This window comes from Copadichromis virginalis, linkage group LG15 (assembly GCF_057382275.1).
Source record: "Copadichromis virginalis isolate Kocher_CV1m ecotype Utaka linkage group LG15, C_Virginalis_male_GT1.1, whole genome shotgun sequence".
In the NCBI taxonomy this organism is placed as follows: Eukaryota; Metazoa; Chordata; class Actinopteri; order Cichliformes; family Cichlidae; genus Copadichromis; species Copadichromis virginalis.
Window position 1 is genome coordinate 4,810,581 of NC_140632.1, and position 22,887 is coordinate 4,833,467.

The window sequence follows — 22,887 nt, forward strand, 5'->3', positions numbered from 1 at the left end:
CACTTGTATATAATCCCCATACACCAATCACTGTGCTCTGCAAATTGCACCATTTCTGTGGAAGCGACAGAAGGACAGGATTCCCGAGCAGCTCTCCGAGATTTCTCTGTCTGTCCCTGTCAGCTTGAATTTGCCGTAGCTCTGGCTGGGTGCATTCAGACCCAGGACGATGGCGTGACAATGTGTGCAAGTGTGTGTGTGTCAGTCAGGAAAAACTTGTTTTCATGTCACCCACTCCATCTTCTTCTCCCCGTCTCTTCCGCTTTTCTGCTCAAGCCTCCTTTAGCTCAAGAGCCTCATTTATTCATGCTTCTGGGCCCTTGATGCCATTTTCAGCTGGCAGCCGAGCACTCCTTTTTAAAAATTAACAGAAGTCAGTCGAGTTAACCGAAATAAATTCAACACGTCATTGTCCTGCTGGGTCCGGTGCGGAATTCAAGCGTGCACCAAAATGCAAGACAGCATTGGTGTGGATAACAAGCTATAACCTGAGAGAACGTCATTAAAACATGGGCAGCAGAGCAGGGTGTGTATGGTCTTTGAAGTCTTGGTCTTCATCTTGTTTGAATAGATTCTAGTCCTGCAGGTTTTTAGTTTCTTCCCACTGCCTCGCTCTGTCACTTTGAAGTAAGGAGAAGAGTTGGTATTGTTTCCGTTATTCCAGTGTTATCCTGGTGCTTTTATTTTCACAGATACTTTTCTCTTTACTGGATCAAAGTGTTTGCTCTTTGATGCTGTTTTTTTGTTCGAGTCAGGCACATTGTCTCGCAACGAGCATCCCTTATCCCGAGGGTTTAAGTGAGGGATACCACGGCGGTGACTGGTGACTCACAAAAACCCCAAAACAACAAAAAAACTTGCTGTTTGACACTATTTGATGACTTATCAATATTTTGTTCTGCTCAAAAAAGAATTAAAGACTGTGGATGGCGGGGAACCCCGTGTTTGCAGAGTGTGCTGCTGGCAGGCTGTCCGTCCAGTGACAGGTGATGCGGCATCTGGTAATTTACATGTGGGGATATCGTCTTCAGTTAGCTTCAGTAAGGAAGGGGGAGTAGCAGGCTGTGTTCATTGGATTTGTTAAGAAAAAGCCTGGACAGTAAAATATCAACACAAATCAAGAATTGCCAATTTACAATTCATACATGCTGCTACTGTTATTACTGATTATTTGGAAAATTGTCTGTTTAGCCCATCAGACTGTGGTCAGGTTAGTCCCTGCCCAGGTAACCTTTATATAGGAAACACAGGTAACAAATTCTTCAAAAACCACCTACGACACTCATATTTGAAACAAGCCACTTTAAGCCATCTTCTTCTCTGATTGGCTGCCCCCCTTGAAAGGAAGGCTTAAGGAAGTGGTAGGAGGTTGCTGTACACCCAGCCAGAGGTTTCCTGACAGAGATGACCATATTGGGGATAAAGAACTGTCTGAAACAGTGTTCAGGAGCACTCTTATGACTAAACTTTTGGCTAACAGGAATTATTTGCACATATTGTGTTCATTATTTAAAGCTATAGCCATAATATCTTGATGCACGCGCAATCATCCAGTTAAGGAAATCCCCCAAAACTGATTCCTTTCTTCTGGACACAGTATTTTCAGTGGAACAGTTTGTCCCTCATCAAAGAGACTCCTTCAGTCATAGCTGACTGCAGGTTTCCCCAATCTTATAAACAGTACATCTGCATAATGACTGAAACCAGCACTACTAACAATGGGCTGTGAGTTCAGTTTCTTTATGGTGAAAGATGTAGCCTTGATTCAGAGATGGTCTTTCCCTTTTAAATGGCCTCCCTGACTCCAAACCAGCGTTCCTCCCTTCCAGGATATGCACATCCTCATCAAGGAAAGCGTGGCCACTAGGGTGGAATTGATAAGGATTTAACGATTCTGATTCCATTATCGATTCTCATTGGCTCCACTTTCAGAGTCACCACCATCTCTAAGCAGCGTATCAAAGACGTTACATTCATGCAAATTAATTTCATGCTGAGTGTTCAAATGTTTGTGAATTTTGTTGGTTTCCTCTCTTTGTTGTGATTAGTGACGGGGTCATTACACAAAAAAGTAATTATTGCACATATTACACAGAACACTTTTCTTAAAAGTAATGCAGCACATTCCCAAAAGTTGATTCTGATCATCTGGATGTAGCGTTTTTAGTGGGAGAAATGTTTTGTCGCTCATCTAAGTGACTACTTCAGTCTCAGCTGACTGTAGGTTTCCCCAATCTTATAAACACATGGCAAACATATGTTTCTACCTGTAGTACTCACACTTTTATGTGAAATAAGTCAAATAAAGACACACACAGCTTCAAGATCAAACACACTTGGTCAGTGTTGTCAGTGAGATTGGTCTATTGTTGAGGTTGGGTTCGTCCTGTAATCTCTTATGAACTACCTTCACTGCTTCAGCGACTGGAACACAAGTAAAGATAGATGTAACATAATATGAGACCATTGTTTCCTCCATAATTGCATCTCTCATCTTCTCAACAAAATCCAAAGTGTTGTGGATGTGGTGTTCAGAGCTGCCTACCAACAGGTTGAGGATCGAAGCCAGAGACTTTGAGGTGTTATAGGTAACTGAGTTGATCGTAGAGACAAATGGTCTTAAAGGTGCACCCTGTTTATGTATCTTCGGTAAACCATACAGACTTGGTGTAGCTTCCCCTGTGGTATGAGATCTGGTCATTGTCTGAAAAAGCCATTTGAATGAGTGACAAAACATTTCTCCCACTGAAAAATCCCACTGAATTTTTGCTATAGCCATAATGTAACTGTAATTTTTTTCTAAACTGTTTAATATCTGTCTTTATGCTAAGCTGTTATAATAACCTCCAGGCTGCAATGCTGCACTTAGACTTGAGATAATCTATCGTCTCATCTATTATCAACAGGGCAAATAAGCCAAATGTCAGCCTATTCCTTCATATAATATCCCATCAGCATTTCCCCCACCATCATGTATGATACACGCTTATCTGCACCATATGCTGCCTCCACTCACACACTCTAAAAGCCAAGACTTTTCCCTCTTTTCTCCACTGCTCCTCTTTTCTGACGCAGCTCTTTCACAAGGGCCTTAAGGCCTGATCCACTAATTTTAGCTTGGCGAGGAGGCAAAGACACAGATGGGACTCTTCTTGTTAATCTCATTTGCAAGTCTAAATTGTTTCTGTTTCTCTCCTGTGTTTTTCCATTTATCGCCTTTTACCGGCACCTTGATTGATATTGTGCAGATACGGAGCACGTGACCTGGAAATGATCGTAAACAGTGCATCATCACGCTCAGTGCTATTTACAGTGTGCATGTGTTTCTGTGCATGTGTGTGCGTGTGCGTGTGTGTGTGTGTGCGTGTGTGTGTGTGTGTGTGTGTGTGTTTGAGGAAAAGAGGGAAAGAAGGACGACCTAGGGGGCTGTGATAACACGATCAGATAGGAGAGCAGGCAAACCCAACCTAACACTGGAGGCCACACACACACACACACACACACACACACACACACGTATTACAGTCCTGCCTCATTAAGAACATGGGCAGATGCTGGACTAGTGCTTGATTACATTTGGATTAGACCATTAGTGAAATGCAGGATTAGAAGACAGAGTTGTTGTCTTGTTCACCATAATTATCTCACTTAAATCCTCCGATTTTACAGTTAAAGGAAAGTTTGACATTAGACGTCCAAATTGCTTGAAAATGACTTTCTTCTTCCTGCGCTGACAATATTTTCACCCTCCTGACCCACTGAGTGTTTTACATGATAAAGACTCAGCCGCTGTCATCAGTGGTTCAATTTTTTTTGCTTGTGACTAATGAAACATAAAGCCTCTTGAATTTATTTCCTCAGGACAAATCCATTCATATAATGGATTTCATTCATATCATTAACGCAGAAATATTTTTCAATGTGCTCGTGTGCAATGCTGTCCTTTGTCGACTATAGAGCTGACGCCTAAACATGTGATGTGGACACATTATTTGTTACAGTGTCATCATCGAGTTTCTTACTGGAGAAACTTATTATGTTGCACATCTAAACAAGTAATCACATAATGTGAAAAATATGTTCAGAAAAAAGGCAAGAGTGTTTTTATTACATGTTTATTACAGAATTAATTATTTTATGGGTGTATATATAATATTTATTGCCGGTTTTTGGATGTGATTGAGGATGTTGCACACATCAAATACTTCTAGTTATTGTTTTATAACGTCTCTGTCTGATGGTGGCAGTTTATGATAGATGTTTTTGCTCTGATTTTTAGTGGTTTCTGATATCTAGATTAGAGGGGTTAAGAAGGGAAATGTCTACGTCCAGTCACAAGCTAAAGCAATGACACCACAAACTAGAAAGAAGAGAAAGAGGGGCGAAGCTGCTTTGGGATTAACTCTGGAGCTGATAAACTCTCTGCTCCCCACATATGACCAACTCACCCTGTTTCTCTCTTCTTTGTTTTAATGTCTCCTCCAGTGAGCAGAGTATCTGCCAGGCGCGGGCCTCTGTCATGGTCTACGATGACACCAGCAAGAAGTGGGTGCCCATCAAGCCTGGCCAGCAGGGATTCAGCCGCATCAACATCTACCACAACACTGCCAACAATACCTTCAGAGTGGTGGGAGTCAAACTGCAGGACCAGCAGGTAAGAAGTGCAGATGCTGGAGGTAAACTTGTTGCTGTGGGAGGATTGCAAATAGTCTGGATTGTGACTTGACTATACTGAAGGAGAGTGAGTGAACCAATGAAGTCTTAAAAATTTCTTCAGTCAAAGTCTGTGTGTGTGCGTGCTTCAAACCTCGTGAAATCTTAAAGCTCACCCGCCTCCGCTGTGACTTGAGTGAAATCTTCTTCACCGTCTGTCAGCCTCTCCAACGGCAACAGCTCATTAGCACTCGGCTCTTTTGCACCGCCGCAGACGTGTTTGGCGATAAGACGCGGAACACATGTAAACAGCGGGGTTATCAAGCACAGCAGTAATCAAAAACTGACAACTACAAAGATGTCTGAAAGTGGCAGAAAACCTACAAAGATTCAGAAAATGAAAATGGTGATTAAATAGCCAAAGGGATAACTTTTTCTTTTTTGGGGGGTGGTGGAATCTGGAGGATCGGAGCCTAAACCAGCTGCCATAGGACGAGAGGCTGGGGTATACCCTGGACAGGTTGTCAGGCTTTTGCAGGGCTATCAAGTATCATTTCAAAAGTTAAATATTAAACAACTCATTTAAAAAAAGGTTAACTAACAGAACCTACGCCAGCCAGCTGATTGCATTAAGACACTAAGACTTTGACTGCTGAAGTTCAAACTGAATCAGTGTGCAACATAATGGTGACGAAAGGTAATTTAAGTGATTCTGAATATGACATGGCTATTGGTGCCAGATGGGCTGGTCTGTGTATTTCAGAAACGGCTGATTTACTCTGACAATTATCTCTAGTTCACAGTGAATGATCAGGAAGAGGAAAGAGGAAAAAAAATGGCGGTTCTCTGGGTGAAATGTGTTGTTGATGCCGCAGGTCAGACCAGAGTGGTCACTGTTTTGAGCTGAATGAAGCAAACTAAGATGACAAACTAGTGAAGGAAATAAAAACACCTGAGGAAATAACCTACAAAATAAAACAGGAAATAACACGACAAACAATACACCTTTTTCCCTCGCTGTGTGTTTATACACCTCTCTGCATTTAATTATTAGTTATTATTAATCTCTGGCTCTCTTCCACAGCACGTCTTTGTGCCGTATTCTTCCCCACGCTCCCAACTGGCTGCCCCTCCCTGAGCCTGGTTCTGCTGGAGGTTTCTTCCTGTTAAAAGGGAGTTTTTCTTTTCCACTGTTGCCAAAGCACGTGCTCATTGGGGGTCATATGATAGTTGGGGTTTTCTTTATTTTCTTTGTATTTTTTTAGGGTTGAGACTTTACAATATAAAGTGCCTTAAGGCAGTTGTCGCTGTGATTTTGCGCTATAGAAATAAAACTTAATCGAATAAACTCACTCAGTTGGATATAAAATCACACAGCAGGGACTAAGTATTAAAGAGAACACGATACAGATGTCTTCTCTTCAGATGTTACTGTTACTGTGAATTTTGGAATTAAACTCAAAAGAATTGCCCAGAGCTCGAAGAGTTAAGTAGATGTCAGTGGGTAGCTGTGGAAAAACAAGATATAAACGACAGCATTTTTTCACAGCTGTGTTTCTTCTAAGTTACAGCTCATGATGTAAGCAACATAAAAATGAGAAACACAATGACTATTACAAGCTGTGCTGCTCTCAGACACAAAAATTTTTATCTTTACAGTGGCACAAAACACAGCGCACTCAGAATCCACAAATCCTTCCAAACAATGCAAGTTATGACCGTGTTGTATGTCTATGGGCGCGCTGCCATCTGTGGATTTAAATCATTTTTCAGATAAAAAAAAAAGAAGAAGAGAGAAATAACCTTGAAAAATAAAAACTCTCCGATAAAAGCGAAATACTTTCCAGTTTTTTCCTAACTGATGACTGCCTTTCCTGCATTCTCCTCTTGTCCTTCAAAGGTGGTCATCAACTACTCAATAGTGAAGGGTCTCAAGTACAACCAGGCCACACCAACCTTCCACCAGTGGAGGGACGCCAGGCAGGTCTATGGCCTCAACTTCGCCAGCAAGGAGGAGGCCACCACCTTCTCCAATGCTATGCTCTTTGCCCTCAATGTCCTCAGTGCTCAGGATGGAGGTGCGTTTTCCCACAGTACAAGACGCACACATGCACACACACTTGAGAAATGGAGGATGTCTTCTTATTTCATTTTATTACTCGATAGTTAGCTCCACTTTATTTCTTTCAGATAAGCACTCGGCACTTTTAATTCACAAAACTGGGCTGAACATGTGTGACTTAACACGGCGGGCAAAATGGTTAAAATGGGTTCAAATGTCATGTCATCATGGGTATGTGAGATTAGCTCTCTCTGAACTTTCCATGAACCAGCAGAGATGATAACCACTCCCTTACATTCTTTATGTACACGTGTAGAGTGATAGTGTGATGCAAATTAGTGTCAAGCAAAATTCAGAGTGTAGCTCTGAACAGTGGGCTGCTTAACTGCTGAAAGCTGCTGGATCATAGCCCATAAGAGTGGGCGATATAGTGGCAAAGTCATATCACAATATTTCAAGAAAATGTGTGACATTTCAGAAGATATAGGAAAGAAATACTGAATGCTTTATTGATGTTTGTAGTAATTTTAAAAAGAGCAACTTTTTCACTAAGTTGCTGCATATTTCCTTATTTTAAGTGTGAATCTATTGAAATGTGAACACAAAAGTAGCCTAGGTTGTGTTTACCCTTGAAATTTCAAAGTAAAAGTGTAAAATGACTGCTTAACACTTTAACAATAATAATAACTAAAGTTAACCTTGTAACTCTTCAGGAGCCTGTATGATTGGGTTGGGCTTTTTAATCAGCTGCTTAAAGCCTTGTTTGGCGGGCGTGGTTTGTGGCGCGGCTGAGGTGGAGGCTGACACACCTGAGGTGCATCAGCTCGTCACGCCTCCCCTGCATATAAGAGTGAAATGGGTCCTGAATGAATGTTTTTCCATTACATGTGGCTGCGAACTGAAAAGCTGCAGCCGGGAACCGTAAGAAACAAGCAACTGAGAATAAAGAAAGAAGTATGCTGAAAAGCATTGAAGTGTGGTCTTTACTGCCACGCCTTGCTTTTCTATCACATTGATAGAAAAGCAAGTATTGATACTTTGTATCTATCCTCTAAGTTCAGTATGTAGCCCACTCAACTGTGTTAAATAAATTGTTTTTTCATGAAATTAAAAAATATACCTCAAACATGCCCCTTTTTGTATTCACTTTTATTTATTGCCTAAAGCACATTTAAACAACAGAAACTGGCCTGAAGTGATTCCAGGTCTCCTACAAACCCAGTTTCAAAATACATTAAAAGTTCAAAGGTGTGTTTTGTTGTGTTAGCTAATTATTTTTGAAATTAAAAGTCACACTGATATAGTGGTCATTAAATGAGAAGCTGCTTTCCTCTTATATAAGCTGCCTTTATAGGTTGAAAGTATTAGTATTGGTATTGGCAATACTGACCCTGTATTCACTTGGTCACATATCATCAGCTGTTCCTATTATCTCCTCCTTTGTACCCTCCTTGCATTCAGGGTGTTTTTGCCTCGTGTGCTGAAACACTCTTTCCATTTCCATCTTTAACAGATTTCCCTGAAATATTTTGCAGAGCACTGCGATTCACTGGAAGTTGTTGAAGTAGCTCCCTTTTATGTAATAAATTGTCATCCGAGCTCTCAGATACACTTCGGCACTTCGGATATTGCAGTATATTTTTATTTCACATAGAAATTTCCACCTGTATCATTGCAGAGAATGCGATATAGCACAGACCTAACAACCGTAGACTCAGCAACGGACAGTTCAGTCAAGCTGAAATAAAAGATTTGCAGGTCTGAGACTCATGGTGAAATTACAGAAGAGGCAGGAAAGGTTTCCTGCGGGAAGTGATCTAAAAATAGTAGCCATACTTGAAGTTGTCTGGATATCACAGAAGGTTGACTCTGTTCATCTGGATGCAGAGTCTTCAGCAGGAGAAACGACAGTTTGCATATTAGCGATCATGAAGCTGACCCCGTGGCTCATTGATAGTTTTGGTTGGAATGCAGCTGCACTGTTTATAAGGTTGGGGCTGAGCCTAAATTAGTCACTTGGAGCATTGATAAAATATTTGTCACACTGAAAACTTTCTCAGTGTCTTTCAAGGGGCAATAGAGACTCTAACATCACCACATCAATCTGTCATGACATCACTTCACTGGGGGCTTAGCAATAAGATTAATTCTTTAATCTATTATAGATCAAAGATAGAGCTATCTGACATGCAGACAGACACAAATGTAATTATTTAATTAATATAAGCTGCATTTCATTGTGATCCCCACCAGGGCTTGCTGGGACACATCAGTGGAAACAGAGCTGTCGTCAGTGTTATTGGTTCCATCTGTGTTTTTCCTGCTGTAAGCCAAAACGTCTGCAAAAGGTTCTATTTAAAGACTTCAGCAGCGAGTATACATACAAGACAGGCAACCTCAATCCTCCAGAGTTCTGTGTATATGTGTGTGAGAAGAGAGACAGACAAATGTAAACTGAGGAGCGACTGAGAGGCAGAGTGACTGTCACAGCTTGCCAGTTATTACTCCAGCAGCAGCAGCGGCAGCGGCGTGCTTCCCCCTCCAGTCCCCTCCAGCGTCATTAGAGTGAGTCATTGAGAAGATCTCCCTCGGGCCCCGTTCTAGAGAGCAGATCTTTTCATCTGCCTAATAACATGGGATGGGGAACAAAGAGGCTCGAGTGACAGCAGCCAAACGCAAGTGCACAAACACGTTGGGGAAGCATGTGCACATCTGACAGATAGAGAGACTGATAGCATCTCAGTGCTACCAGCTTGCCATGATACAGCGCTCACAAAGGTTGTATCATAACACACACAGATCAACTTTTATATTTACGCACAAGTGCGTGATCAAGGGGGAGAATTAGGAAATTAGTTTATTCCGGTATGTTGTTTCCTATTTTTATTTCTCAGCATGGCACAGGACCTGATTTTTGCATATCCATGCTCTCCAGCTGATTACATAAGACACGTTCACACTTTGTAAAGCTGAAACCAGAACATGGGTGTTCCTTGCTTGTGCCTAACACCCTCTAGTGGTAAGGAAGTCAAAACCTGACCTTTTGTCCTTAAAATTGCTTTCACCTTTAGAGAGGAAATATTACATGATGTAGGATATAAAACTGAGGAGAGGATCAAAAAGGAACATATGAAACAGCGGAGCACTGTTTATTCTTATTGCTTTGAAGGCCTATTTTCTCTGGGTTTTACAGAAAGATGTAACCTGTCACTTGTAAAAAGTGATCACTGTGTAAAAGTGATAACCAAAAGTGCCAAATGAACTCATATTTTGGAAGTAAGATAGGTCATTAATGGAATAAAACAAAAATATGATTGTTTAACATTTCATAAAATGGTATTAGCCAAAATAAGCCATTTTTAAGACCTACATGTAAGACCTGACAGGTGACAAAATAAAGGGAATATTTAAACTCTCGACTCTCTATAAATAGGAGTCGTCTATTCCAGGAAGACATACAGAAAAGGATGCGAGTCATATGCTGTGGTCAGCATCCAGCCACCCAACTGAACACCTGCATTAACACTGTAAACTTTGGGGGTCACTGACCTCTCAGGCCCACCAGAGAAATCCTTGTATGATATGAAACTATTGATTGATCAACTATTGATTAAAGGGAATCACTGGAGGATGGTTTTGCACTCATCCACTAGACCTTCAGAGACTTAGCAAATCAATGCTGGGAAGTGCTGACGATGTTCTGGTGGCAGGTGGGGACGCAACTGCTTACAGAGGGCACTGGCACTGTTGTTGTTCTGGAGCTTATTAGAGCACCGGCCATTTGCTATCTTGTCACATGACACCCAAACACCAACTAAAGAATAAACTTTTGTTACTTATGTGACAAAAAAAACACTTTTGTTACTTAGTAACTCTTTATCCCCGCCCCCCACATGTTTGAGCCTTGATGTAAACCTGGAGTGCACGTGGATCATCTCGCTGTAATATTTGTGTGGCTAAGCAGCACTAGGCTGTGTAGCCTAGAGACAAAGTCGACCTTTTGAAACATTAAGCAGATATTCTCGCTGTGCTGCTGCCGCTCCTGGTGTTAGTTTCAAGAAGATGACAGATGATACTGTTGGTGAGGTAGGATGGGAGGAGGAGGGAAAGGCAGGCAGGTGAGGTGTGTGAGAGAGAGAGAGATAGTGAGGGAGATGATGAATGGAGAAGAAAAGGAGGAGGGAGAGGAGCTGAAGGCAAGAGATGGTTAGGAGGGAGTGGGTCTGTCAGTGCCTCTGTGTTTGCTGCAGCCGGTTTCTCTTCTTCAGCATGTCGTGTAGGTAAAAAAAACTGTGTGTGCAAACATCTGCATGACAATTCTGATTTTGAGTTTGTGTGTGTAGTTTTTGTGTGTTAATGGCTATTATTGTGTTATTATAATCCAGTAAATGGCAGAGTCAGTCAGGAATCATTAGCTGAATAGGGTAAACAAACTCAAATGGAACATATATTGGAATATTTAAACCAGTTAAAGCAGTGCAATACTCTGTTGTAGAGCGTGGCCTTTTTCAAACATGTAGAATAGCTTTTGTGTTAGTAACCCCTCCCTAAACCTGGTTCTGCTGGAGGTTTCTTCCTGTTAAAAGGGGGTTTTCCTTCCCACTGTCACCAAGTGCTTGCTCACAGGGTGTTGTCTGATTGTTGGGTTTTTTCTGTATGTAGGGTCTTTGCGTTACAATATAAAGCACATTAAGGCAACTGTTGTTGTGATTTGCTGCTGTATAAATAAAATTGAATTGAATTGAACTTGGCAGGCTCTGTTACTCACTCATCTAGTAGAAATAAATCCAACTAAACATCTCTTTTGAGTCCTCTATCCTCTATCAGTCGATAGGGTCGTTTTTCTCTTCAATACATTCTGAAATCAACATTTTACTTTTGCAGTGATAGTGTCATGGCACTTGGCCCACGACCCAGTTTTTTATGTATTTTAGTTTTATTCTTGGATTATTGTATGTTCTCAGTGTCATCATCACCAGTGTGTGAATGTGTGTGTGAATGGGTGGATGACTGGATATGTAAAGCGCTTTGGGGTCCTTAGGGACTAGTAAAGCGCTATATAAATACAGGCCATTTGCCAATTTGTCAACCAAAAACTGCTGGTTTGAGGTTCAGTTCAATTCAATGCTGTAAAGGTCCAAAGCTCTCGATTTACATATTGATCTACGTCCCTACCCTTACCTATGGTCATTAACTCTGGGTAGTGACCAAAAGAACGAGATCGCAGAAATGAACTGCATCTGAAGGGCAGCTGGCCTCTCTTTTAGAGGACATCGAAAGGAGTTCAGCAGGTCACTATAATACACATAAAGCTCTGTCTGTGTGCTGGTTTGGTTGTCTGCCAGCTCCTTCCCTGAAGGTTCTTATCTACATCAGATATTGTGATGTCTTCATGTTGCCTAGCAACTACATAGCAGTCAGCTAAAGTAACCTGTTTTTAGCATTTATGAACCTGTAACACCTTATAGAAGCACCATATGATTTTTATATCATTACAGTAACATCTCACTTATAGCTTTAAAACTTCAGGTATATATTATGATGCCGTCAGGTTGCCCATCAGCCACTTAGCATTGGGCTAAAATTGTTTACATTGTTTGCTTATATGACACGTGATAAAAATGCATTTTAATTTCACATGCAACACCACAAACAGGCCAAGCATGCACGGGCATTTATTAGTAAATTAAATTTTGTTGGGTCTAAACCTGTTCTGGACAAAACCTGGATTCTAAAAATATAACATTAGGATCTAAGATGAAACACCATGCATGTGTGTAGGACAGGTGTCTGATAGCAGCCATGACTCAAAGCTTTTGCCATCGTTGTATTTTTGGGTTTCTGTTACTTGATCAATAGCAGCCATTAGCACCATCAGCCAGAGTCTATTCCATTAGAGGTGTGAGCAGTGGAGAGAATCGTCAGTGAGCAGTGACCCTGAAAACAGGCTGACTATGTAGAGCCATAAAACTGTTATGTAAGGGACATCTTTACGTAGACAAAAGGGAACATGGTCTATAGAGTTTTATGCCTATTTCAAACACTTTTACAACTCTTGATTAGATTTAAAGGGAAGTGATCATAAATCAACCAAAAAGTAACCAAAAAAACACCACAAGATTCCTCCTTACTTACTTCCTTAATCCAGAGGAATTCAGTCATGAGAACATCCTTGACATTGACATCTGATTTAATTGTAAACCCCAAGTTGAAGTCTTATCATGTGTTCAATTAATTGCATTTCCTTTCTGGCTCTATCTGCAGATCTCACTTATGGTAGTAAAAGGATTAGATACCAAAAGCCTTGTAGCTCAGACAATAATGACTCTCGCATACAGTATATTTGATTTTGAGCCTCATCCACCAAAGGAGATGCCACAATGGTTTGTTTTTACTGAGTTTGTAACCACAGCTGACAGAATTTCCTCTGTTCTCAGTTAGGTTCATCTGTTTAGAAAGAGCAGCTCAGACACTCTCCAGACCTCGCTCAGCCGCTCTGTTTCTAGTTTTGGTGATTCATAAACCCGTCGGCAAGTTGTATTTCACCCCAGAAGTACTCGTGGGGCTCTGGCTGACATTTGTTTGTGCGCTTGCATGTGTTTGTGCTCATATTGACATTTGTGTGAATTTAAAAATTTAAGAGAAGGCCGCTCTCAGATGTCGCCTCACTGCAGCATTACGAATCAAATGACTTGTCTCTAAAAGAGCGCAGGAGTAAACAGAAGGACAGCGTTGCAGCAGGACATCTTCTGCTCCCCTTCAACAGTAAAAGTGCATGAATGAGTTTAAGCTCATTTACATGAAGTCGGGGATTATCATGCTTTTCACTGCACATTACTTATTATGGAAATGAGACAACATAATGATCAGTCGCTGTTACGTTCCTTGTGATTTTATAGTTAATTATCTTGACTGGCACTAATTTTAACTGACATAATAGTGCTGATAATGAAACATTAAGGTCAACTTCACTCTATTTGTGTCTTTTTCTTTCTTTCTGTTTTCGTTTGCATCTTTAGGTCCAGCTCTCCAGCGCCAAGTCCAGAATGGACCGACTTCAGATGAGATAGAAGCTCAGAGAGCAAGGTATCATTTAAAAAAGACGTTTTCTCCTTCTTTGCAAGGCAGTCTATGTAACATGAACCCCTGTTAGCAGATTATTTATTTGTTTATTTTTAAGCCCACCTTGTCTGGCAGCTTTTGCAATCAGAAAAATGATCTGAATGAACTGTGGTGCCAAAAAAGTGGGAGAAAATTAGTATCTTGTCATCCATGAGAAGAATATTTTTAGTGAAGGATCACAGGCTCTTGTGAACTGAAGCAAAACTCATCCCTCCCCTCCTCTTACTGTCCTCTGTATCCCTCCTACCTTCCAGTGGGTCACAATGATAAAGACTGAAAGTTTTACAGTAATGGCTAAAACACAAGTAGTCCCCGTTTTCTAAATCATAGTGGCAGATTAAAATATACAAAGTAGTGGATAAGCAGTATTCAAAATGACCCTTAAGGCCATTTCCACGGTTTACACTGTGGCTTGCCTTTCTTCCACTGCACCTGCTGTTCCTCTCTCCACTTCAGAGACGGACTCGGACACAACGAGGTCTTTGTTGCTGTTTTTAAACTTATTTCAGCTCCGCCTGCTGGTTCATCTAAATGCCGAATGCCAGTACTTAAGAGAACAAATATGAAGGGAATTATGGCTCTGTCTGATCCCCATGTCGGATGAACTGTTCCTCTGCCACAAAGGATTATGTCTGCGATTGTGAGGGGAGATTGCGTGCGTTGGCGTCCTGGTCAGCGGAAGCAAATTAATTTCAGAGAACCGTTGTTTACTAAGCACCTCTGCTCCTGCTGTGCGCACGCTGCTGTCACATCAGACAGGTTGCTGCCTCAGATGTCACATCGCATATCTCCTCAAATCAAAGACAGAGATGTAATGAGATAGGTGGGATAAAGATCGAAGAGAAAAGTGATGTTGGCTTGGATGAATGAGGAGCAGGAGATGGGCACACTGCATGATATAAGACACAAAAACTTGTTTACTTACTAAAACGCAGGTGAAGAACAAATCAGGAATGATCTGATAGTTCAGGAGGCATTCATCAGCACCTTCATAATTAGCCCTAATCAAGGGCTGTACAGTAGATGATTATTTATTAAAGACCCAGCTGGAAGATAATTCTGGCTCATTGGGTAATAATTATTTAATAATTATCTGTCAATATAATATAGCTCTTCACTTTCTTTATGAGTCATTAATTAATAACTAATACAAAGCCATTCATGTGTCTTATTAAGCAGATCTCAGTGGATCCTCATTACCTCGCTATTACCTCAAATAAGGTGAATGCTTAGTAGTAATTCATTTGTTCCTCTGGAAAGTGCAGAGCAATTAAGTTATTGGGGGATTATTTGTGAAATCAGGTATTTCTGAGTCGATTTTTTTAGTAAGCAAGCAGGTTTTTGTGTCCATCTTTGTTAAGTGTTACCATGTTGGGATGTGAATTCAAACCTCTGACTCACGGTGACAGCATGCGAGAAAAACTCACCATCTGCTAGAGCTTGAGTGCAGTTCGTACAGTGGTCTCATTAGACTTTATACTAAACAACAGCAATTAAGGTAGTGACTTTTAGTTAAAACTCCAAAGAAAAACATGTTTCAAATAATTACACTATTTTTTGTGTTGTTTTGCCTCATTTCCGATGTGATTCCAAAGAGCTCACCTGGGCCACGCACTGTTTCCTATGCCCAGAGTTACCAAATGAAAACAGACAGACACTAACAAAGACTCAATGGCAGGGAAGGACTATTTATACACACATTATGTAATCATAGGAAGCGGACACATCAGGTTAATGAGACACGGCTGGAACCAATCAAGGTAATTACACATGAGAAGTAAAAGAGACACAAACTAACAAAGTAAACCAGGAAGAAACTAACTAAATATTGAGCCACTAACTAACTCATACACACACACACAGCAATACTGGGGGTGGTGGGAGAAATAAACCAAAATACAGGGAATCAGATATAAGCAACAAACTCTAAACGCTAACAGAAACTACCTTTCCAGTTTAACAATAGCTAAACACCAAGTATCCTTAAAAACTAAACATCATCATATAGAAACCAACAAGAAAATGCATATTATGTAGATGAGAATACAAAACTTAATAGGAACTCAAAATCCTGGAATGATAATGAAACAAACATGAAACTAAACTATAAATAAATTTTAAAAAAAGAAACTATAGTAGAACCCATCCCATAATCTAAATGTTATAGAAGAATACCAAACTCCAAACCCAGGGGCTGTGACAGAAACTACCTGACACAAACGATGATTATGACTTAAGAAGAAATATCCCAAAAGAACGTGTGGAGCTTTAATATCTGATAAATATTGGATCAAGCAGTTGGAACATTTGAAATCAAAACCTAATGCCGATCCTAGCGCATCTTTGAGGCAAGTGGACATTTCTCTGTCTATTACTGTGCGATGGTTTTCTGAACTTTTCCTGTAGGTGGGTAAATTGTCAGATTTTAGGACAAGATTTGACATGTTTGATATTAAGTGAGCAGCTGTGATCCTTCTTGTCTCTGCAGGCAAATGATGGAGCAACAGCAGCAGCAGATGCAGGCGCACATGGAGCGGGAGCGACGGTCCTCCAACTCAGGTACTCACACGAAGTGCACAGGTCAGCTAAAGTTCAGCTGGTAAAAATAGTTCTTTCATTCAATTTAAAAATGGTCCGCGTCTTCGCCTAAGTGCATCTGAACCAACACAGGTGTAAGTGCGGATAAATATTGCACAAAGCGACTGAGTTTCAATCACTCGCTGCACTTTTCCTCTAGGTTCTCCTTTCCAAGGCCATCCTGCTGTGCTCTCCGTTGCCCCACCAGTAGTACCTCCACCGGTGATCATGGGCGGCCCACCTCCTCCTCCACCACCGCCAGGCCCGCCGCCACCGTCAGCAGGGGCGCCGCAACCTCCTCTCCCTCCTCCACTGCCCTTAGGCGGAGGAAGCCACGGGGATGAGACCTCTGCGCCGACAGGTCTTGCGGCTATGATTGCTGGAGCCAAACTACGCCGTGTTCAAAGAGTGAGGCAACACTTTATGATGTTTGGGTGAAATTTCTGTAAACCATGCGGGATATAGCTGGATTATCTCCTTCAGATTTGACTGACATACTTTAAAATGTTCATGATTTGCACATATCAGGGAGTAACCCACAGTTGTCGTTTTTTTTCCTCTGCTTTCTTCAGCCTGATGACAGCTCTTCAGGTGCCAAAAATGAAGCTAACCGAACAAGTGGGGGGAGTGGAGGACTGATGGAGGAGATGAATGCTCTGTTGGCACGAAGGTCAGATCAATACAGGCCGAAGGTCTTTTTCTCTCACATACTGTTGCTATATTAGATACAACTGGTCACTGAAATCTTTAGTTTTTTGTTTAGTTCATTCTGGAATTTCAATGAAATTCCTTTTTCTCACTTGAGGCTTCTTCTTTCCTCCAGAAGGAAAGCAGCTTCAGAGAAGCCCGAGGACAGCCAAAATGTAAGTGCGTGCGAAACGGAGATGGTTTGCAATTCATGAAGCTGAGCACTGCTCGCTCTGTGATTTACGGTGATAATTAGGGTAACGGTTTAGGCAGGGATCAGGATAATGTTGATGCTGATTATATAAGGGTGATAATGATCATTGTTATCATTTGTGTTGTGATGGAAACATCGAGAAATGATGATAAAAGCTCAGTAATAATCATTAATCACAAGGAAATCAGATTAAAGAAGCCTGGTTTCACACAGGTGAGACTGATATTTGCAGAATATTCTGCATCAAACTGCTGGCTCGCTAACGAGGATAATAGCATTTGTGGTATTGTGAGTGATGCTTACCGATTTCATTGTGCTTCTCTAGGATGACCCAAATTCTCCGTCGCCCAGCACTCGGAGTGGACAGAACGCAACGGGTGAGAAAACTAAACGCAGTTACGTCTGTGAAGGTTCTCAGTCATCCAGGTCATTGTAGTCAAAGGAGCTTGCAAAGAAAAGCGTCTGGACTTCTTTAACCCTGGAGAAACCATGGGGTCAAATTTGACCCCATGGTTTCCCTAGTAAACCAATGGGGTCGGATCTGACCCCATGGGTTCTCCAGGGTTAAGTTGCTTGAAGACGTTTCACCTCTCATCCGAGAAGCTTCTTCAGTTCTAAGGTCATATGGTGGGGAGTCCCAGATTTAAACCTAGTGGGAGTGTCCCCCCACAGAGGGACGAAAGGACCCCCTGATGATCCTCTAATCGCCTGAGCCTAGGTGAAGAAGCTTCTCGGATGAGAGGTGAAACGTCTTCAAGCAACTTAAAGAAGTCCAGACGCTTTTCTTTGCAAGCTCCTTTGACTAAACACAGTTACAAACCACGTTTGAAACACATGAAAAAGGTGTGGGATGGAAAAGTAAAAATATTAGAAGCAGATCCACAAACATTTCTAAGAGAAAGAAAAAAATAACTTTTAACATGTACAGAAGTTTGGAATTAAGTTTTTTTTGTTTTTAAATAGACACTCACCACTTCATTAGTTACACCAGTACTGGGTTTGATCTCCTTTTGCCTTCAGAACTGAAGGTGCTGAACACGGTGCTGATATCGACATGATACTAACAAATCATTACAGCATGTTTAACATCGCTTTATTGTCACGGAGCTATTTTGGTTTTATTTAGGTGTGGTATCATCGTTTCTCATGATAGTAGAACTATTACAAGTTTTTAAAAATCCTGATAGCAAATGGGATTTCAGAGCAATGATAAATCCAGAAATGCATGTATGACTTTTTTTCTCTCTCGTTTTTTTATCTGATCTTTTTCCTTTGTCGTCTAGACGGAGCAAAGAAGCCCTGGGACCGAGCAAACTCTGCAGACAGGGCAATGGCGTCGAGGTGAGAAAGGGAATCCCGCTGCTTGTCACTGTGAAGCAATACAGTAACAGCTAGTGTGACAGAGAATTATTTTGTGTTACGCAGAGCACGACCTGCGGGGAGTGGTGGCGACACAGACTCGTTAGACCTCGATAGAATGAAACAGGTAAAGAAAGCATTACCCAGCAAAATGTTTTGCTATTTTGTTAAAAGTATAAGCTCGTTTCCACGGTAAAGCAATCAATTGGTGATGTTTTACGAGTTACCCGTTTGTGCTTCAACAGGAAATATTGGAAGAGGTGTTTCGTGAATTGCACAAAGTGAAGGACGAAATCATCGATGGTAGGTTGGTTTAATCTTCTCTTGAAAACCTGAGGAGGATCATTTTCTCTCTCCTAATTCATGTTAATGAATATTTAAAAGGAAGCCTATCCAGCGGAATTGTGGGAGTTTGATAGTTATACACATGTGTAACCACTAGGTTGCACTAGATTCACAGAAAAGTACAAATGGATTTAAAACATCAAACTCTACAAAAGCAGTATCATGAATATTTGAATTTGTTACTTTCACAAGAAAAAGATGAATCCCTTTAAGACATAATAATAATAATAATAATAATAATAATAATAACTATTAGTACTATTTTTGTTGTCGTTATGTGCTAATCTGTTTAATATTATCCCAATAAGTTTACCATTGCTCACCAAGAGGATATACATTGCTAAATTGCACATCAACTCTTAAATAGCCTACATGCATAATATTTAACATTTGACATTTAGTGACATCAGCACGTTTATTAAATAATATCTAGAGAATGTTATAATAAAAGTCTCAGTGTTGATTAACTAAAAGGTTTTCTAAGTACAATGTAAGAACACATGCATGACAGATTGAAGGTATGTTGGCTATAAGATTATTATAGTATACTAAGATTAAGTGAAAATTTAAACTGGAGGCAAAGAAAATTTATTTTAGTTAAGTGGGGAAAAATTAGCTGAAATCATATTCTGTACTTACAAAACTACTTATGAACTACTACTGTACTTACAAAATAAAATAAGATACAGAGGAAAAATAAAATAGTTTTAGTATCAGGAGACTTTGCGGCAATTTTTTTTCACAGCTTTGATGTGTCCGTGGTAAACAAAAAAGAAAAAAAACTTCTTGTGTCTGTATAGCAGAATCTATTCTGCAACTTCTTAATTAACTTCTTCATTTTTCTCATGAATTACAAACAAAATTAAGACTAAAACTAATAAGCAGATTATCAATACATTAACATACCAAAAACAATTCTATACAAGTACCATATCATTGTATATCATATAAAGCATTGTAATAAAAACCTAGCAAAAATACAACATAATAATGGTAATTGAATAAACACTGGCTTCTGTGTTTTTAGGAATAAAAGAGCAGCTGAGAGCAGCTTCTTCTGTTAGTTTAACTATCTAAAAATCCACTACATATGGCATTCAGTACACAAATAGGCCAAAGTATTCACAATAATAACAATGGTGAAATATCCCACAGAATAATTACATTCAAAAAATATATTGATGTAAGTAAAATCACTAAGTAACTTTTTATGTTTTACTTTGTTTGGCAATGTTAAAGTGTTAAAGTCTGTAGTGTAGCTGTGCAAGAGCAACAACACAGGATGAGTAGAAAATGATCAGATTTACTCAAAGATGTGTAAAGGTGTCCAGTGGTGAAGATGTGTTGGGAAATGTAACCTGTACTAATATTTTAAGCTTAACAAATTAAAAAACTAATTTAAAAAGGTAGAAATGAAATTAATGCACATATGAGTTTTGAATTGTATCAGTTTTGCTATTTTTGTGCAGGTTATTGCTCACAGTAGCGCTGCATGTGTCTGACAGTATACATCAGTTTTGTCAGGAAGCAAAAATAAACCACACTGATGATGTAGAGCTCTCAAATATGACACACTTTTTTCTCTCTCCTTACAGCCATTAGACATGAACTCAGTCGAGTTAGCACAACATAATCTTTCAGCGCGACCCCCCCCCCTCCCAGACGTGAGCCACCTTTTTTTCAAACCATTGCTCCTGCAGCAGCTGCTGGGGCCCTAAAGAAGAAGAGGAGGAGGAGGAGGCGGAGTCAGGACGGGAGGCCCAAACTGTGACATCTACTCATCACGTTCAGCTGCGGTGTTGAAGCACTGGTGCAAACGTTGCTGTAACACCTCAGACGTGTCTGTGTAACATTTGATTTGTTTGTTTCTGAGAGGAATACGTGAATGGGGCGCACTCTCGCACCAGTTGCTCTCATTTCTTTGTCTGTTTGTTTGCCCAGTTCTCTCCTCTGTCTTTGGTCCAAAGGATATTTGATGCTATGATTTTAATTGCTTTACTTTTTCACAGATTTTTTAAATCGTCATTACTGTCACTTTCATTATTATTCCTATCATTCTTATGATTGTAAGCGTGATGTCAGTAATGAGTAATAGTAGTAGGGTAGTAGGGGCAATGGTAATAATGAGGAAATAATAATGAGAATATGATAGTAATGATAATGTGGATATAATATTGCACATCACTTTATGTCAGTGTTTTAAATTTTATATCGGTTGTTTTCATTTTGTTGTTTTCTTTGTTTTTTTTAGATGCATTTGCGAGATCATCCTCTTTTTTCTCTTCACCTGATATAAAATATTTTTTAAAGATTTTTTATCCTTTTCACAGTTATGTGTGGAACCATGGCAGAAAAAAAACAAGACAAAACATAAAAAACAGACCTTGAACTGAAACCAATGTTGGAGTAAACACAAATTTTGGATATTGCAATCTTATGAAATCCAAAAAAATAAACACTAAAAAAAGAGAAAATAATAAAAATAATTAAATACACCCGAGTATTTGTGATCATGTTGTTAATGAAATGTTTATTGGCTGCAAGGATATGGTGAAGTATTGTTCATTTTATTTTCTCCTTTTACGACAAAGTGCTTCCTGGTTTGAGAACAACGACAAAAAACAAAAAAAAAATAACGGAAGTTTAAAATGAATTGAAATAAACTGTAAAACACGTCTTGGATAAATGAGGTGGTCTCTTTCCTTTTGTGTGTTTGTTTTGCTTCTTTGCAGTTTTTGTCTCCGCAACACAGAAATCTGCTGTCATTGAAACAGGTGCCATAAATTACTGCTGCTGAAACACATGTGAGCGCTTTTGTGCAGTCTCAGTGTGTTTTTAAAGTGCACATTTGTGTAGCCTGTTTGTGTAATGAATGCCCCTGCAGAGATATTCAGTCAACGATCAGTTATGTGATACAGTTTTTACATATGATTTGGTGATGAGACCATTCACAATTCAACCACTGGAGTGTGACGTGTTCCTTAAAGACCACATTTACAAAATACAGTATTCACTAAATATTATTACTATCATTATATGAAGATTGCTTTTTAAAACCTTTCATAGTGAGCTGTGTAGTTATTTTCACATCTTTGTTTATATTGCTGTGTTTTCAAAAGAATGAATCAACCCACATAAAAAGCCCATCAAGACACAACATGAACTGCAGGGTTGTTGTTCACTGATAAAACTTCATATAACTTCTGAGTGCAAACACCGCACCAGCTGCTACACCACGGCTGTCCAAGCCGCTGTACTCGACACGTTCTGATTAGTGAGGCCAGCAGGTGTGAAGGACCACTTTGTTCTCATCGCTCAAACATATACACTCACCCGCTTGTTACAGCCACGGTGCACAAAAGAGCATCTCTGAACACACAATGCATCAAGCCTTGAAGAAGATGGGCCAGAGCAGCATATAAAGACACCTGATGTCACTAGTCAGATACAAACAGGAAACTTAGACTACGGTTTGCAAAGGCTCAAGACTGGATGTATGCTTGAGGTCACAGGTTACAGAGCTAGAAATCTCAATATATCTTATATTTTTATATTTTATTTTGTTGGGTTATTTTTTATACTTAAAAAAAACAAACAAACAAAATTCATTTGTGATGTATAGTTGATAAAGTTAAACCAGGAAAAAATATAAATATCACCTATGCCCATCAAAAACACATTTTTTTTAAGTTGCCTATTTTGTTTGTTGCCCTTTTTAAAGTACATTTGGGATCTCCTCGCTCTACCCAGTGATTTGCTGTATTTTAGAAGCAATTATCATTTGATTAATGTTGCATAAATCAGGTGAGGTTCAGAGATATTTGCAGTAATATTAGCACAAGTGAAACTATGCATTTGTCATAGTATT

The 22,887-nt window shown here is 39.9% G+C and overlaps 1 protein-coding gene across 3 annotated transcripts in view; it reads left to right on the forward strand.

The window, feature by feature from the left end:
• Positions 1-21,695, forward strand: part of evlb (Enah/Vasp-like b) — a 48,323-nt gene extending 26,628 nt beyond the window's left edge. For 2 of the 3 annotated variants that reach the window (XM_085431448.1, XM_085431446.1), the window contains exons 2-13: positions 4,486-4,654; positions 6,554-6,731; positions 13,735-13,801; positions 16,326-16,396; positions 16,575-16,822; positions 16,987-17,084; positions 17,238-17,277; positions 17,641-17,692; positions 18,599-18,656; positions 18,741-18,801; positions 18,920-18,977; positions 20,615-21,695. In XM_085431448.1, coding sequence (XP_085287574.1) covers positions 4,486-4,654; positions 6,554-6,731; positions 13,735-13,801; positions 16,326-16,396; positions 16,575-16,822; positions 16,987-17,084; positions 17,238-17,277; positions 17,641-17,692; positions 18,599-18,656; positions 18,741-18,801; positions 18,920-18,977; positions 20,615-20,652 — 1,138 coding nt within the window. In that variant the 3' untranslated portion in view covers positions 20,653-21,695. The remainder of the gene's footprint in view (positions 1-4,485; positions 4,655-6,553; positions 6,732-13,734; positions 13,802-16,325; positions 16,397-16,574; positions 16,823-16,986; positions 17,085-17,237; positions 17,278-17,640; positions 17,693-18,598; positions 18,657-18,740; positions 18,802-18,919; positions 18,978-20,614) is intronic. The other variant, XM_085431447.1, reaches the window with a different exon arrangement.
• Positions 21,696-22,887: the final 1,192 nt, after the last annotated feature.